The sequence below is a fragment of the Botryllus schlosseri genome, chromosome 14 (genome assembly GCF_051294905.1).
Source record: "Botryllus schlosseri isolate E-star chromosome 14, Bs_hap1, whole genome shotgun sequence".
Classification (NCBI taxonomy): Eukaryota; Metazoa; Chordata; class Ascidiacea; order Stolidobranchia; family Styelidae; genus Botryllus; species Botryllus schlosseri.
This window is the reverse complement of record NC_137249.1, coordinates 8,488,793-8,506,793: the sequence shown is the minus strand read 5'-3', so window position 1 is coordinate 8,506,793 and position 18,001 is coordinate 8,488,793. Positions and strand designations below refer to the sequence as shown.

General features: G+C 41.3%; 2 protein-coding genes and 1 long non-coding RNA gene across 4 annotated transcripts in view; 1 reads left to right on the top strand and 2 right to left on the bottom strand.

Annotated features, from left to right (window-relative positions):
• LOC145455998 (ephrin type-A receptor 4-like) overlaps positions 1-18,001 on the top strand; it is a 200,124-nt gene that overhangs the window by 100,433 nt on the left and 81,690 nt on the right. The gene's annotated exons all lie outside the window — the stretch shown is intronic.
• LOC145456408 (uncharacterized) lies at positions 8,308-9,030 on the bottom strand. The gene is made up of 2 exons (XR_013920598.1): positions 8,909-9,030; positions 8,308-8,704 (listed from the first exon to the last, which is right to left on the bottom strand). It is a non-coding gene; the product is annotated as an uncharacterized LOC145456408 (long non-coding RNA).
• On the bottom strand, positions 16,825-17,959 carry LOC145455638 (uncharacterized). The gene is made up of 5 exons (XM_080333619.1): positions 17,775-17,959; positions 17,612-17,720; positions 17,423-17,546; positions 17,293-17,363; positions 16,825-17,237 (listed from the first exon to the last, which is right to left on the bottom strand). Exons 1-5 carry the CDS (start codon positions 17,876-17,878, stop codon positions 17,130-17,132), a joined length of 516 nt encoding a protein of 171 aa, XP_080189745.1. The 5' UTR covers positions 17,879-17,959; the 3' UTR covers positions 16,825-17,129.

Below are 18,001 nucleotides of genomic sequence, written 5' to 3'. Positions count from 1 at the left end.
TTAAGCGAATGTGCCTGCTTTACGTTATTCTATTGGATCTTACGAAATCCCAAGAATATTAAATACTGCTAACTCTATAGAAATTATCAATTCACATCGCCTTAGTGGCAAGTATAGCTAGTTGCAGCGTAATTAACGCTAGCAGAATGCCAGTACTATCCTACTACGTTGCGTCCTGCAGTGATGAGCGGACTGTAATATTTTTCGGTCCAAGTCCGATCCTGAAATTTTTTATTCCAGTCCTAGTCCATCCTGATCCAAAAATATTTTCCAAATTTACTGTCCAAGTCCGGTCCTGAAAATTTTCAATTCAGTCCTAGTCCATCCTGATCCAAAAATATTTTCCAGATTTTCAGTCCAAGTCCATCCTGATCCAAAAAAATTTCAAAATCTAAAATCTACAACTGAAAAAACAGAAGGACATGTTATAGGGCGGTTATAAACACTGAACATCTAATTCGATTCAATTCCAGCTTGTAAGAAGCGTAGTTAAAACAACATGAGAATTTTCAATATACTAAAAAGTATACACATTTTAGATAGTGGCTGCCCGTCCCTATGAAGTTTTGTATGAAATTGGTGCATTACGAGTTTGATTCAATTCCAACCAATGGAAGCGTGAAAATCGTTGTATTTACTGTGGGAAATTCTGTCATCAATAATTAGAGCTACAACCCTATTTTGAACAGCTTCTTGGAGGTACAGAACTTGCATATACAATTGACTAATATATTCATATTGAGATTTACCCATACATTTTAGGCAGACACTCATCAGGGACAATCGTCAGCGACTAGTAGAGAATTGGAAAGAACCTTGTATATCAACAATTGTATCACAAAATACGACAGGCGAAAATATGTCATCCGAAAATATCCGGGTTCATTCCAATATGAATATACTATTCAACACTACACTCGGGGCCGTGCATTACTAAATGCAGAGTGACTAGAGTAACACTCATGGATGCCAACTTTGAGGAGGCTCTCGGAGCCAAAGTATCTTGTGACAAAATAGTGCCAAATTATCTAAAGTACGGTGATGTGTTGCAATAGGCATTAAGCATTGCATTACCATCAAGCTTACGGTACTTTAGGCTGCAGAAAGAAGATTGTACCACCACGACTTGGTAGAATTCGTGCTCTTCTACTATAGGGTTGAATTCAACTAAAGTTAAATCTAGAAGTCTACAACAGCACAAGTGGCACGAATATAGCATACGAACTAGGCAAACTTTTCCTATAAATCAGCAAACCTAGTAGTATCTTGACTCGACCTAAATCAATGTGTCCAAGAAAGAGAAATATAATAGGTAGTAGCCCAGATGGCGAAGGATTGTTAACATTATACAAACAGGCTGTTGCACTAGCGCCACTTGCCACCTTGGAAGCAGATAAAGTGACCTCGACCTAAGATTTCGATATGCACCTATATGCGAACATCAATTCCATATTTCTACAATTCTAACATCAAATACCGGTAGTTCCTAAGATGCTCACGTAAACAACACTTGATAAGATCTAATGCGCTGTTGACAAATTTACACTGCTCTGATTGAAGAAATTCGAAAGTGCCAATGTGCCATACGTGAATCCCTAAAAGACGGACCAGCGGAAACAGCGGAAAGAGCGGTGCTAACCAGCATGAAAATTTGCAAAAGTTCCGTAATTTGGCTTCTAAATGCGTCAATGGGAGACATTCACAAACCACTTGGGGCGCCAACACCACGCCCTATCGTCCGTAGCAAAGTCACTCAATAGTTGAGTGACTTTGGTCCGTAGTAAACAAACAAAACTTACAGCTATATTCGCTAGAAACCAGGTCAGCCACTGCCTGTTGGATTCGGGTAACAGAATTTATGTCTTGTATGTACGAAGTTTGAACATATTTACTACTGATGATTGAGTGCAGTGCAATTTATGAATTGTCAGGTTACTGCGTGTACCGATATTTCATTTCCAGAGAGTGACGTTTGAATATTAGCTGAGTTACATATATATTTCATTTTAAGGGGGTAAGGTACTCCCAGATCATCAAAATTTTTCATAATTTTTTTATTGCAGAATTACAAAGTATGAGACTAGCTCTTTCCAAAAATGTAATCATCTTGCATGATTTCAAGCTATAAGTAGGTTAAAATTCCATTTAAAATCTCTCATTTTCGTAAAAATTCCATACCCACACCCCCCTCCCCATATTTTTAACCAGCTCAAAATTGTCACTAAAGACCACATCCTTATAATTTAAACAGTTATTAAAAAGAGCCATATCTGTAATCACTCAAGCATGAATATCATAACATTCTTTGGCAGCCAAAGCAGTTGTAAAGCACTCACAAGACACTGTGATTACTGATTAGCTATCCTGTTGTCGGTGGCCGATTTTTTAATTATTTTGTGGGAAAACTGATAGTTAGTTGTGATTTTACAATGGGCGGGACAAAGAAAACAACAACACAGGCATTTGACCAGAGAAGGAGAAAATATTATGATAAAGTCATTCAAGAAAAGTTTGGAACTTTTATCTGCGTTGAAGTCTGATGGTGGTGGATGGAATTCAGAGGAAACCTTTTTCCTAGCAAGTCATGCATGATGCAGTTATTCAATGTATTGTGACTTGCCCTGACTGTGGTTCAACAGGCAGGGGCTATTGGCAAAATATCCAGCAAGGCTTTGCCACAGAGATTAGCATCGGAGTGTCGTGCTGCAAGAAAAAAATTTTTCGTCGGTTCACATCATCAAAAGAGATGATGTTGAACAGGAAGACAAAAAGCATTGTCATCACCAGATAAACACCAAAATGGAGCCAGTATTATGATAATGCCATCGTAAATGGTGCACCAGATGCACAGGAAGCATCGAGGAAGTGTGGGCAATACTGATGCCCAACAGCTCAACTCCAGAAGAACCGATGCACGGCAATTGTGATGAAAGGAGGTGCTTTTATTTGAAGGTAAAACTTGAAGATGCTACCGATCCAATCCGCAAGTATCCGCTGACATCCAAAATGTATCAAATGGTCAAACCCGACTTCAAGGACCTTGCAAGTATTGAGCTTTTTTCAAATTGCATGACCTTGCAAATGCAGAATGCTAAGGGTTATGCAACTCTAATTAGTATTGGAGTGTCATGATGAAATTGATGCTAAAAATTATATGTTTGAAAGATCACGCGTGAAATATGGGTGAAGTATCCCCACTCACACTACCTGCAATCGGTATTTTGACAATATCGCAGTATTCTTGATATGTTGTTTCATCTTCACAACATCTAACTGATGTCCAATTCAAGGTTTGTAAATTTTTCGAATCTGGGATAGCAGTTTTGAGTAAAAAATCATCAAATCACTCATACTTTTTATGACTGATTTTGCATTTAGGCACACTCAATTGTCTTCAAATTTGGCTATGTACTGATTAAAGCATGCTTGTACCATTTAAAAGCAACAGATTTCAAATACCTGCTCTACTTTTTCAATAAAATATTTTTCAATTTTCAAAGTTGATTTTCTCCTATTTCTAGTTTTTGTTAATATGGTGTCACAGGGAAAGCGAATTTTGATATCAGAAGACCTTCAATTCTGATCAAACTTGGCTCAGTACAAGCAGTAGGGCTGTTCTACCTGCTGAAACTATTGTTTCTTCTATAAGAGTTTTAGTTTACTTACTTTGCTACTTATGATCTGAATTTTATGAAAAAAAATCGAAAATTCGGCACCGTACCAGTACCAAACACATATTTCGTAAAATTTTTCGAAAAATCGGAAGTTTCAAGCGTTTCAGCAGGTGCTTAGAGGCATTAGGATACTTTATGAAGCATTTTTTAGGATATCTCGGCATCCATCGAAGAGACAGGCGTTTCCCCGTGCTAACCGTCCGATTCACCAATCTCCCCCCCAATTCGGGCCCAAGGAATTTTTGTAAAATGCTAAAATTTTTACAGTGTATAAAGTTGAGTATAAATAGTTCACATACCAATTTTTGAGAATCTAGGACTGACTGTTCATGAAATATCGCAATTTGAAAATTTTGTGTGTCTAGCAGTACCTTACCCCCTTAATAGACTGTATTATCATCTATCTACATTATAAAATGACACGTTATTGCTGTGTACCTGGTTGCACGAGTCGGATTGGTGGTCATTTGATTCCTACGTCACCAGGGAAGCTGATGAAATGGAGAGAAGCAATTAATAGATCAAACTCCAAAACGAAACAGCTTTGGACAGAGACATTGGGCAGAGGGCAGAGACATTGCTTGCTATGGTCATTTTCTCCCAAGTGATTATATGAGCCGAACATGAAACTTGAAAGACAGGAGGCAGTCCCATCAGTCTTTCAGCATGATAAAAGAACGCCACTAAAAACTGTCAAGAAGACAAACAATTCGAACCCATTTACACCAGAACCTACTGAAATAATTCATTCCGGAACACATAGTGACCAGAAATTTCAAATAGACTCGGAAAATATGGGCATTCAGTGCCAACTAAGTGCTTCAATGCCAGCTTTCAGCTTAGAAAATATCAAGGATGATAAGAAAGCAGTGCATGGTACTTTACTGGATTTGATGACATCAAACAGTTTCTGCTTTTAAAAGACATTGCAATGAACGATGTTCATCTATTGGAGTACACCTGTACGTTGTGTTCAAATGAAGAGCAAGTTTTTTCTGACACTAATCAAGCTCTTGATACTCAACTGCTTGGTATTGTTTCAGAATCAACAGCTTCCCGCATCATTAATGCTTGCTTGGATCAAGCATATGTACTGTTTATTATCAAAATTACTAATTTCGCCTTCAAAACAAGTAATATTGGATCCCATGCCAGATGATTTAAAAAACTATATCCATCAACGAGATAATTATTGACTCTACAGAAATCCCAATTGAGAAGCCATCTGATATCCATGCACATTGCACACTGCACAGTCTGTTACATTCTCCACTTGAAAGAATGGAAATACCATGGAAGTATTAATTGGTAATGCACCCATGGGTGCTGTCTCCTTCATAAGTGACTACTATGGTGGATCCGTTAGTGACCGCAGCATTATTGAGCACTCTGATTTGCTGGCCGAAGCCAGAGCAATGTTTGAAAAGGGCGACAGTATCATGGCTGATAAATGATACCTACTGCAAGGTTTGTTTGCACCATTCGATGTGAAAATCAACACCCCTACTTTGATGAAAGGCATGACTCAGCTCTCTCAGGAACAGCGGGTAGAGGATTACTCCATCTCCTCAAAACATGTACACCTTGAAAGGGTTATTGGTTATGCAAGGACATTCAAAATCATTCAAAATGTCTTGCCTTACAATCTCTTGCATTTGAAAAATGAAATAGTCTTTATCTGCTTTATGATTTTTAAATTTAGGAAAGACATACTTTGATATAGTCCTACATAACAGCATTTGATGCTTTTATTATTTTGTGTTTGCTGAAGCAGACTTGGTTAGTGATAATGATTGATTACTATTAGTGTTTCATGAATTTTCTTGCTCCCACTTCAATATTGATGCCGCCATAATAAACCGGAATATCACTGTACTGGATTTGATGACTGAACAGAAAACATATCACTACCTAGAGTCCAGACGCAAGTTTATTTAGGAACAAATTATGGGTCAAACTCTATATTTTACATGTGCACATTACGAAATTTATGCATAAAACAACATATAGTTTCATACAAGTGCAAGTCATTTGGCCTTGTACTTGGGCATACCATCTGTGATTTTTCTTCAGATAATAGCCATCTGCAGCAATCATCAAATATGGAAAATACTTTCAAGGTGTTATTAGGTCATCCTTTACCGTGTAGGGGCACTTGACTTCCAACCAGCTACGCTAGGGATGTCAAAAGACAACAAATCAAGACGACGTTTCTTTCGGTATCCAATGTAAGCAATGGATCACTAGGACGAGGTTTTGGCGCCCCCAAGTGTATGAATGTCTCCCATTGGCAACACTTGCAATAATTCTTCTCTCCAGCCACCCCTCACTTCTGGTTACGAAACCAACGTGCCCGAGTCCGGATTTCGAAAATGCTCAAAATCCAAGTCCAACCTATTTTTGAAAAATCACAATCCGGTCCAATCCGGATCCGACATTTTTTTTTCAAAATCACAATCCGGTCCAATCCGGTACCGACGAAAATAACCCATAATCCTGATCCTGTCCAATCCAAGTCCAATCCAATGCTCATCTCTGGCGTCCTGCAGGCTGAGGCTTGTTAGTTGTTACGTTGCGTGTCTGACATATAACTTATTTTGGGTGCACATAAATTGGCGACGTGAGCGATGTTGACAATATCAGAGATGTCAGCGATGTCAGCATATACTTCATCATCATCATTGGTTTATTAGCAATTTTGCCAGTTAAATGCACCCCAAAATGCGATACAATGAAAAGATAGGAAGGTGTCGAAGCGACTTGGAGTATTCTGTGGAATCAGACACCCATCTTGGCCTAGACGATATAAAGAGGAGGCGGGGGAGATAGTGCAGTGGTTACGTTACGTTCTTACGGCGACAAAAAAGCCCAGAAAAAGACCCGACGAAAGAAAGCATTCACAATGAATGGAAAAGAACTAGTAGAAAGGGCCGCGGCTTCAAAGAGATCAACATCGAAAAAGAACTGTGACATCGGGCACTCTAGGGTCTAGGCCGAGGTGGATGTTAGAGTAAAGGATCGCTACTGATGCGTGTCGTTCTACATCCTCCTATCTGTTCATGACATCGCATTGTGTCTTATCGCATTGTACATTGTGTGTGACTTGTTCAGATCAAAAATATAACCCAACCATGTTATGTTATGTTACGATAGGCGCCCACCAATCTGGCGGATCCAGTTCGATTCCCGTCGGAGGTTTATCTGGCCTCCTCTTCCGTTGCCGTTCTTACGGCGACAAAAAAGCCCAGTAAAAGACCCGACGAAAGAAAGCACTCACAGGGAATGGAAAGAACTAGTAGAAAGGGCCGCGGCTTCAAAAAAAAAGATCAACATCGAAAAGTACTGTGACATCGGGCCATAGCCTTAAGGCTATGATCGGGCACTCTAGGCCGAGGTGGATGTTAGAGTAAAGGATCGCTACTGATGCTTGTCGTTCGACATCCTCCTATCTGTTCATGACATCGCATTGTGTCTTATCGCATTGTACATTGTCTGCATGGGACTTGTTCAGATGAAAAATATAACCCAACGATATTATTATATTATTATATTATATTATCAGCATATCGTGTTTGAGTTTTGCTCTCCAGGATCTTCTATACATCTCTAACCCGCTTGCAATATGCACCAGGTCCTTCTATCTAGTATAGCAGTAGGCCTATAATGAATGAAAAGTAAAGGAAGATTGCACAGAAAAAAGCAAGCGACAAAAAATGGGGTGGCATGTCATGGAAGGCGAGATCGATAGGTCAGGTCGTGGTCCGGTAATCTTGGGGATGGACTAGTACTTTGACTCTATAACAGTGGTTCCCAACCTTTTTGTCTTCCTTCACCTTTAAGAATTATTCAGAGTCTTCATTCCCCACTACTAAAAACTATCGTCGTATTTCCTTCTAACTTTTGTCATTACGGAGCAGCTATATGCTTGTCTGAGTACACACGACACACAACCACGCCAGTAGGCAGGACAATTGCCCATTACCGCGACATAAAACGTATTGTGAGCCGATACCGGTTACCCTCAATATTTCATGTCATACTGGTCGTACTGGATGCGTTGGTGACGCCATCATAAGGCCTGGTTACATGTTCGACTCGACTTGGCGTTCAGGTCGTCTCCGGTGACGTCACGCCTCATCTCCGAGCTGACTCGTAAAAGCGCGGGCCCTGTTTACGTGATCCTTCAGGAAGCTGTATCGTGGACGACCGCTTTACCCCTTACAAATATATATTCGTAGTAAGTCTGGTGGGCAAAGGTACAACGCAATGTGTGTTTGGTCGTACTCTGAAACGTTTCTTATCCTCGAAATTAACGAGAATGATGAGATACTCATAATATCGATATTTGTAGAGGAAAATAATCTTGTTCATATCATGATTGTAGAGGAAAACAACAAGTAGCCTATAAGTTATCAGCTAGCTTTTTCGGCATCAACGAAGATGGGCTGTGGATTAGGCGGGAGTAACGACTGTTTTGATATTTCAGGCATCACTTGTCGATGCGATTAAAATAAGGTCATTACCACTCAAGTGACCCACTTTCAAACCCCATGTGGCCTCTAGTTGTTCGGCCGATCCTCTGTAACAGACTACCCCATGTATGCGGGTGACTCAAGAGTCACGATACAGCAACTACTGCAGAGACTTTATTGAAGCATCTTGTCGGCATGATATACCAAATAGGAAGTTAACAATACCAAGAACGTCTATAAAAACTGTCAGCAGATCACTATAACCCAGAACTAAAAACAAAGCAATAATCCCAACACCACTGCGCTTCATCATCACCAGGAGCGTCACAAATCTCCATATCATCCTCCCGGGAGAGACACCAGCTCCATCCCATCACACGCGCGCTCACATCAGTTTAGCCAGTGGAACAGTATGTATGAAATGCAGCAATCGTTCATGTATTCCCGTATCGATGGAGCACACTGCACAGCCGTTTCTTCAATCGGTTCACTATGCATTTTGCATATGCATGTCGTAGTCGAATTGTATATACCGGTACAATCCACATATCTTCCGAACTGTAGTCTGAGAAGTAGAAATACAGATGTAACGTTTCACCTTGTTTGCCATTTTATGTAACTGATTACAGCAACTAGGCTACTACAGATAGAAGCGTCGCAGCCAAATATCAAAGAACACATAGGGAATCGCTAATAAAACTGTCATAACACACCGGTACTGGTGTATTACATGCATTCCATCGTAAACAAGCGAACACTTACAAAGTAACCCCACCTTTCCTTGCCATGTTTGCCCAATTTTTCAACAACAGATGAAAAACATGAATTACGATGCCATGAGCCCGCGCGGCAAAAACCAGCGCCGTCGAACGAAAATCGCCGGATCCGATGGCCGAGCCGAATACTCAAGCCGATCGTAAACCATATTACACGACAGCTTGAGGCTCGAGTCGACTTGAAGCAGTTTGCCTTTCTCTCTTCATCGAATACGAGAGAGTCGGATCGACGAGTCAGCTTCGAAGCTTCGAACCCACAACTCAGCCTACACAAAAAGCATACCGGTATATATCGCCAGAGAGGAATTGGTGACCAACGTCACGCGCAACTTTTCATAACAACATCGCAACATCGTTTGTTCAAAGCCGTATCTAAACCGCCTTGGCGTGTAAACATATTTACTTCGTAACATTGGCTGACAACTATCTAAAGTTCGTTCTCAGCGAGACTGACTAATCGCGTAGGGCAAGTGCCTCGGTGAAGGCATCGTGCCCTTATCGAATGTAATCATTAAGCCCATTTACATGGTCAAGTCGTCTTGAAGCCAAGTCGTCTTGGAGCGACGTCACGAGACGGCTTGCCAAAGTGATCGCGTTTACATGGTCATGTTTATCGCAGCTCGAGTGATACACAGCACTGTGGGATTCAGCTCGGGAATGTGCTACGGCAGTTGAGATATCCAGAAATACTTCAACACAATTCTAGAATGACCAGATACACCGTGTATATATTCTTTCTGATTGTGAGTTGTGCGAGTTATATTGTTGGCTGTACTCGCTTCATAAGTTGTGACGCTGAACAAATAAGACCAACTGCATATTATAAAAGCAGTATCATGTACTGATAGAGCCTTCATATTCACCCATTTGAAATACGTGCCGGTTTCGTGAAATATGAACATGAAATGTTGGTATGTTGCTGTCGTCTGGATTCGTTTTCAAGTACCGGTACTGTTCAAGTCGTCTCCAAGCGACTCTGCGGAACGGATTGAGCTCAAGACGGATTGAAGCCGTCTGCCTTTTTCTCTTTTTCAAAAACGAGAGAGTCGGATTGACGAGTCAGCTTCGAAGCTGACCCAAACGGCCATGTAAATGGGCTTATTGTAATATAATGTTTACATTCGATAGTGCCATGTAACGGGTTAAGAAATGACGCGCAGCCGCGACCGCTGAAGCGTTCTGGTCCTGTGGAAATTTCATTAAATTGAAGCTCCTTTACGTTGGCGTTCTAAAGAAAATGGTTGCGGCCAAAATGTTTCTTTATTTTTTTTCTTCAATTTAAGACCACATCATTTTTAGAGCGCAGTGCCCCTTTAAACCGTCATGTAAATGGGCCTACGATATTGGTTATCCAGTGTTAAAATGAGTTTTTGTGAACAACACGCAATTTAATTTTTGATACATACATTCCAGAACGGTTAACTGGTAACGGTAATCGCGCATGTGTCTCCGTAAATGTGTAGACCAGGGGTCACCAACCCGGTGCCCGCGGGCACCAGGCAGACATGGGGTAATCGCGATTAGTAATCGTAATCGATTACGACGATTACAGCATTTTGAAGTAATCGTAATCGCAATCGATTACATTCGAAAAAAATCCGAAGTAATCGTAATCGTAATCGACTACTTCCCATATCTAATCGATTTCTTTGAGAAAGAACGATTACTTTTTATTTGTACAAGGACTATGACATAAACTGAATATTCGTGAACAAGAATGAGATAATATACCACGTTAGCGATAGCACAAACGTCCGATTTTCAAACGCCACTACTCATTGTTACGTCAGAAGTATTAGCTCTGCTCGTCATTGCGTAAGAAGTATCCACACATAGTAAACAGACATGCGATGGACATTGCAGTATGATTGTAAGAACACCTCCCGTGGTGTATCAGGTTATCAATACACTAGAGAAGCCCCCACCTCGCAGCAGGATATTGATCACCACTCTGCCTGTAGTTTCAAATAGTAACTTATGTATTGATGTTTGTTTGTGCTAAGGTAAACGCAGTTTCGACGTTGCTGCTTAGCGAGCGTAGGCCTACGTACGCACGTACCCTTGACAAAAATTCGGAATTTTGTACTCGTCGAATAAAACATTGCAATTTCCACAACGAATCATTACAAATACACAGCTGCTGATATATATCATAACCGAGCCGTGCTTAGCCGTTTCTCGTAACAGCAGCTCGCAGTATCTGTATTAAGTTGAGGGCAGAATTTTTATGTTCACTACATCTTATTCTCATATAACTACTTGAAACGGGCGCCAATCGTTATTTTACAGTTCCTTACTCAGCATTTGGACCTGCCGCCATAACCATCCGCTTATATAGCCTGACATATTAGCGTTGGTTGTAGCTAGAATCAGAACCAACAGCAATTCGTCCCTCAGTCCAACCGTTGGTCAATTTTCAAAACTGAATTTCGTCAATAATATTGGTCATTGCATTAAATTACTATTCATTTTTAACCTCTCTCAGCCCCGAGTGTCAGATTTACCTGTACAGCTGGGGCACGTAATTCATAATTATAGCATCTGGTATGTTGTTATAATTACGTTATTGTAGGTTGTTAATTCGTGACCTCCAGTCTGTTGATTTATCAAAAGATATTGTACTCGCCCAAACGTAGAAGACTAAAAGAATATCTTTCGTGAGACGCACACGCAAATTGTCATACTTTATTCCTATGTGGATGCACCGGGTGGCATTTGCATTGCGGGCTCAGATTGGAAGAACAGGACTATTATTAGTCACGCCCACCCAGCGCGGCTATTGACAATGGACGAATACCCTAAGTTTCGGCCAAGGTATTTCTTTGGTATCACATCCCGTGGAGTTGCGTGTTGGCTGAAACTGCATATGTCTTTTGGTGTGTTGTGGGATCGTGGCGCGGTAATGACCGGCTCCGAAATGCCTGTTCCCATAAAATAGCCTATGATGCATGTTTTTTCTTGACGGGAGAGGTAGGCCTATGCATTTCAAACCCAGCTATCCACTGGAGCAGCTGGTCACCAACCGTTTTGAAACTAAAAACTACATCTTGTGTAGTTTGTACTGATTATTGCGACGACCGACGGGTTACCACTTACTCCCGCCGTTTATCCGTGCTCCGTTGGATTTATTCACTTAGAGTAAGACCATCAGAGCACTGGGCCGGGTTTCCGGCCCTTACCAAGAACAAAAAACGCTCACTCGCCAGGACTCACACCAGCTCCTCCGAGCTCAGTTGCGTTGCTGCAGTGCGCGCCAAAGCGCAAATCTCCGCGTCGAGAGTCGGGAATATTAACTATAGATTCCCGTTGAGCCGCCGCGTGGGCGAAGACGAACAATGCCCCGAGCGACTGCGTTGGTATATTCCTTGGGGTCGGCCGACCAATGTTCAACTGCTGCTCATATGAAACCAGCCTCAACTTTCAAATCTTTCAATTGAATATTTGCTACAGCGACCGCGGGCGACTCATTTGGTCCGCGTTGGCGACCCCTGTACTGGAGACATTTGAATCACGAAGCTCGAAGAACATTTTAAAGAATTAATTAAATTTTCGAAAATACTCTATAATTTAGGTTGGTTTACGAAATACTTTTGAGTCCCCTTCGAGCACGCTCCCCACCCTATTAAGGAATTTGGGGCGCGGCAGGTAAAGACCTGGCAATTATGCAAATCGCTGGGTGCGATAAATCATCCCAATAAAGTTGGGCAATTGGTATATTATGACGTAATAAGCAAATGACGCATGATGTATGAAGAGACTTGATATCTCATTAAGCCCTTTCATCGCAATCCTTGTGATGTCTTCCAATATATCCCTTAAGATTGTAGCCATAAGAAGCAAAACAAATGTAATCGTGAGTAATCGTGATTACTTTTCCAATGTAATCGTAATCGTAATCGACTAGTTCCTGATTTTGCTGTAATCGTAATCGTAATCGTAATCGCGTGATTCTGAAGTAATCGTAATCGCAATCGATTACATTCATGAAGTAATCACCCCATGTCTGGCACCAGGTAGCCCGCGGGGACTAGATGAGTAGCCCGCGAGCCCATTCTAAAAATAGGTGGAATAGCAGCATTTACCAATGTTCGTCAGATTATTACCAGTGAGCTTTTAAATATATAGATTGATTGATTCGGCTATTCTTGTTCCAATACTTCCGAACTTACATATATAAACACTTAAAAATATCTTCAATTACAATAAGTGATATATATATAGATGTATGTGATAGAATCACCAGAAATTCAAGATACGGCGCATTGCCTATAAAGGTGACATGACGGAATGCCGTCCACGGTCTTCTTGAAATGGTAGGGGGTTTCGTTGCGATAGCTCGACGACCAGGACAATGCCAAAGTAATACACAATATTACTATTCGGAGTCAGATAGCCGTGAAGTACTAGCAGATTTTCGATATCTGTAGTGTATACCCATTACATATTGCATCTTTTGTCACAGCTTGTTTCTGTTACACTCAACACTGTTTGATAGATCATGTTTCTAACTTTCTGTAATCGTTGCTGCTGTCCGGTATAATGAAATCTTGTAATACCTGGATGCTGAACAGTTGGAGATTGAAATTGTAACACTACAAAATGACCCCCATCTCAGTCTGCAGCAAACGTTTGGTGCATTGTTGATACGGAAAAGGACAGTGGTGTATGCGCAGCAGAGATGAGCATGGATTAGGATTAGGTTTTGAAAAAACAGGATTTGTGAAATTTTGTCGGATTTGGATTAGACATTTTTTTCAGAACGGATTAGGATTTGGATTGGATTTAGCTATTTTCGGGGAGATTGAAATGTCGTGCGGCGAATGGCAACAAACTTTATTCAGATCAGTTATTAATGTACTTATGGTTACTAAGTTATCTTGAATCAAGTGAATCGTTGGTTGTGAAAGAAAATTTTCGAATCCTACTGTTGCATAAATTAGTATTTTTTCTGAATTTCCAGTTGGAATCGGATTAGGATTGGACATGGACTTGATTATGAAAAATTTATGGATTAGGATTTGGATTTGAAGGTTCGGATTTGGATTGGATTAGGACATAGAAATTTCAAATCCGCTCATCTCTTATGCGCAGCAGCTATGAAGGTTGCAAGCGTCTATGGTTCAACTTATCGTTGTGAATCAGCCTTTTCGGACATGAACTTCATCAAAAACAAACACAAAACACGCTTAATTAATGCACATCTGGAGCGCTCACTCAGAATTGCAGTGTCAAGTTAAATACCAGAGTGCAGCGCACTAGTTGATATCAAACAATGCCAGGCTTCCCACTGACTGCTATAGAAACAGATAACATGATGCCCAGGCCTGCCCAGTGCTATGAATATCAAAGCGGAAATTAAGTGTGGTATGGGTAAACGGCGGGAGTAAATAGTAGCCCGCCGCTTCAATCATTACCTAAAAGTAGCCCTCGGTTGCAAAAAGGTTGGTGACCCCATGGTGTAGATCAGGGGTTCTCAACTTTCCTTGCGTAACGGGCCGCATTTTAACAACAAAAAGCACTGCGGGCCGCAGAACATTATTACCGTATATTTGTGGACTATACTTCTATATTTAGGCTGATATAGCCTATTTACCATAGTCGTGTTTGGGCATTTTGTTTGTATGCATTCTACAGTATAATGGACAGCGTTCGTAAGCTTATAGTTGCTGTTTCTAGTGAGATTGTGTCATCTTCTGACGGAACAAGTAAATCCCTTCATGAAGCGTGCATTGCATTCGTTCCCAAGTCGGTATGTTGTGCACCTTCAAACCCTTGCACCAGAGAACTGAACTCTCTGTTGCAATGCGTGAGCGAGCAAGTATAAAACTACGGCAACTTTTACTCTACAGAGGCCATTGTCACTTTGGGCTCTCAGTGATATGAGAAGAAGTGTCATGTCCGGGGTAATTTCTGAGCAAACCAATCAACCATTCTCCTTCCCTTCCATGGCTGATGCCCTGCACCAATAGTTACAGAAGTCAGCTTTGTTAAGTTGATGTTGTTTGCTAGTCCCCTCTCCCCACGTTTGCCCAGCCAGCATTACGTCTACAAATATATCCACTCTGATAGAATACCCCAATACAATTAGCGTTGTAATGTCCGTAGATTTTGTCCAATGCTAGGTTAAAGTAGTCTACGGGGCAACGTGTTTCAAAACATGCGACAAAAGATTAACTGACATTTCTGTTACTCTTCTAGTCACGGTTGAATCAGACAACTGCAGCTTCGAAATTTGTTAGGTGAAGTTGTCCTTGCTGCTAAATTCCGGAAACAGCGGAGATTCGCACATTATGGTAACGCTTTGTTGGAGAAAAACCTTTTCTAACAGATTTCTTGGGTTTAGCGATACACCAAGCAATTTTGAACCATGCGTTTTTAACGTCGTCGGCAATCTCAACAATGCCTCAAAATATGGATTGCTTAGCCTGAGACCTAGCTAGCAACGTATTTTTCCTACATCAGGTGATATGTGTAACTCGAGATGGAACTGTCCGAAGACCTATTCAGAACAATAAGAATCTAAACTCGACCATATATCAAGAAACCAGAAAACATTGAAGAATGAGAATAAATCAAACTAAACAGACACGGAGCGATAAGAGAGCTTTAGTAGCTAAATTGATACCGTATGCAACAATACTGTGCCGGTAGTAATTGCGATCATATTGAAAGATCTCGCGGGCCACAGAAAAAGCGTCTGCGGGCCGCATGCGGCCCGCGGGCCGCGGGTTGAGAACCCCTGGTGTAGATTATCCTGCATATAATGTTTAGCAAATGCGTCTATTCCCCACTAGAAACCATCGAATTCCCCACCGGTTGGGAACCACTGCTCTATGACATAATATTCTGGCAAGGTCACGGTATACTATTTTCAGGGGTTCTCAAACCACATTTCTGATTTCTGTATGATTTGGTGTGGTTCTGGCCAAATGAACAATTCATTCAATGAGAGACATTCATACACTTGCTGGCGCCAAAAGCTCGTCCTAGTGATCCATTGTTTACACTGGAGTAGGGGTTAAACCCGCTTAGAGGCCAAACGCCAGACGCCAAACGCCGAGCGGCGGCCAAATGTCTGTACGGCGCTTGGCGTCTGTTATGGTGAGACGCCGAGTAGCTATACGGCGTTTGGCGTCTGTTATGTTCAGACGCCGAGTAGCTATACGGCGTTTGGCGTCTGTGATGTTCAGACGCCGAGTAGCTATACGGCGTTTGGCGTCTGTTATGGTGAGACGCCGAGTAGCTATATGGCGTTTGGCCTCTGTTATGTTCAGACGCCGAGTAGCTATACGGCGTTTGCCCCCGATTGGTGTCTCGGTAAACTGAGCAGAGGCCTAATCATTTCATGGTGCGACTATCAAGTTCTCGCAACTATGTGATATCTAAGATTGCAAGTTGTAAAATTTTTGTCATAATAAGCGGTGGCAGAATCCCAAATGATCTATTGCATGTTCAGCTGTATCAAATTATTGTATCACCGCCCACGGTTGCAATGAATCGAGTCATGACTCGACTCACTTTCTTAAAAATGGATTTACTCATTGTATGACTTTTTAAGAATGGTATATCGGGACTGATAAATAGGCTCAAACCTGCCTTTTATCTGTTACAATAACCATGTTTAGAATGGAAAAAATGAAGATAAAAATTATCCGAGACCTTCGATATCACCCCCGCGAGTTCCACAGAAGTGATCTGAAGCTGAACTCTATGGGGAACAGTAAACACCATGACTTGGACTCGACCCATTGCTCTCAGGTTTGACTCGTTGGGGATTGCTCGGACTTGACTCGCCGTTGAATTGAAAACGACTCGACTTGACTTCTTGAAACCTAGTGAATCGGTTGCAACCCGGTCACCACCCCATATTTGTACACTCGCAATGAATTTCAGACCCAAGTCTGCAGATACAGCATGTAATGAAACCACAATATGAAATGGGCAACGAAACCACAGCAGAAGGCAATGAAACCACGGTAAAAGTCATCGAGAAATAAGAAGTGGAACCACAGTAAAAATGACTGAGAAATATGCATTGCAACCATAGTAAAAGTCACAACGAAATAAGCAGTGGAAACACAGTAAAAGTCAGAGAAATATGCAATCAAACCACAGTAAACGTCAATAAGAAATCAGCAGTGGAACCACAGTAAAATTGACTGAGAAACAGGCAACGAAACCACAGTAAAATATAGAAGCATCAGAATTCACACCACAGTACATAGCATGCAATAAAAATCATCATCAGGATCAGGTATCCGCTGTCCCGGGCAACAGTCCTCGTGTGTCCATCGACCACAGCCGTCACACGCAACCTGGAAACAAGTTAGAATCAATATACCCGACGAATGTAATCTCGTAATTGCATACCCATTTCATGTCTTTTTTTGGGGGGTCTTGACTACCGCATTTAATGCAATAATCTTCCAATTCTTTCTCATCTGCGGGAGAAACATGCAACGTATTTAATATGGTTTTAACCTGACATGGACCAGCATACCCGTCGCATCAAGCAAAATTTGACCAAACTGCTGGCGGTAGCTTTCGCAAGCTTGTTGAGAATGATCAAAATCCAGGTTTGCATCGGGGATTGATAATCCAGTGGTTAAGTAGAGTTTGGCAGCCTATTAAGTGTCAGTTGATTGCAAATTAATTTTCTCAAATCTCAATACATGAACGCATCACAAACCTTCAAAGCAAGGACTCCACAATTAAATCCGTCATTTTGAACACCGGTCCTTATTAATCCTGTATATCTCGCAACTGATTCTCTTCTTGAGTACGTTCGTATAAATTCGCTGGATTAATACAGAAATGAAATATGTCTCTTGAATACGACCTCATCAACTTACTCAAACTGTTGCAAGACATTCCCATAGCGATCCTCGTGGCCCATTGGATCGTATAGTAGAACCATATTTGATGCAACGTCAGATACCTGAAAGAGTATATACATACATTACACTAATACAGAATATATTGACGAGACAGAACATGGGTGGAAGGGGTGAGAAGCAATGAGTTTCACAAACTTACAATATCAAGGTAGAATCTGACAGGTATGGAACATGCTTAACAA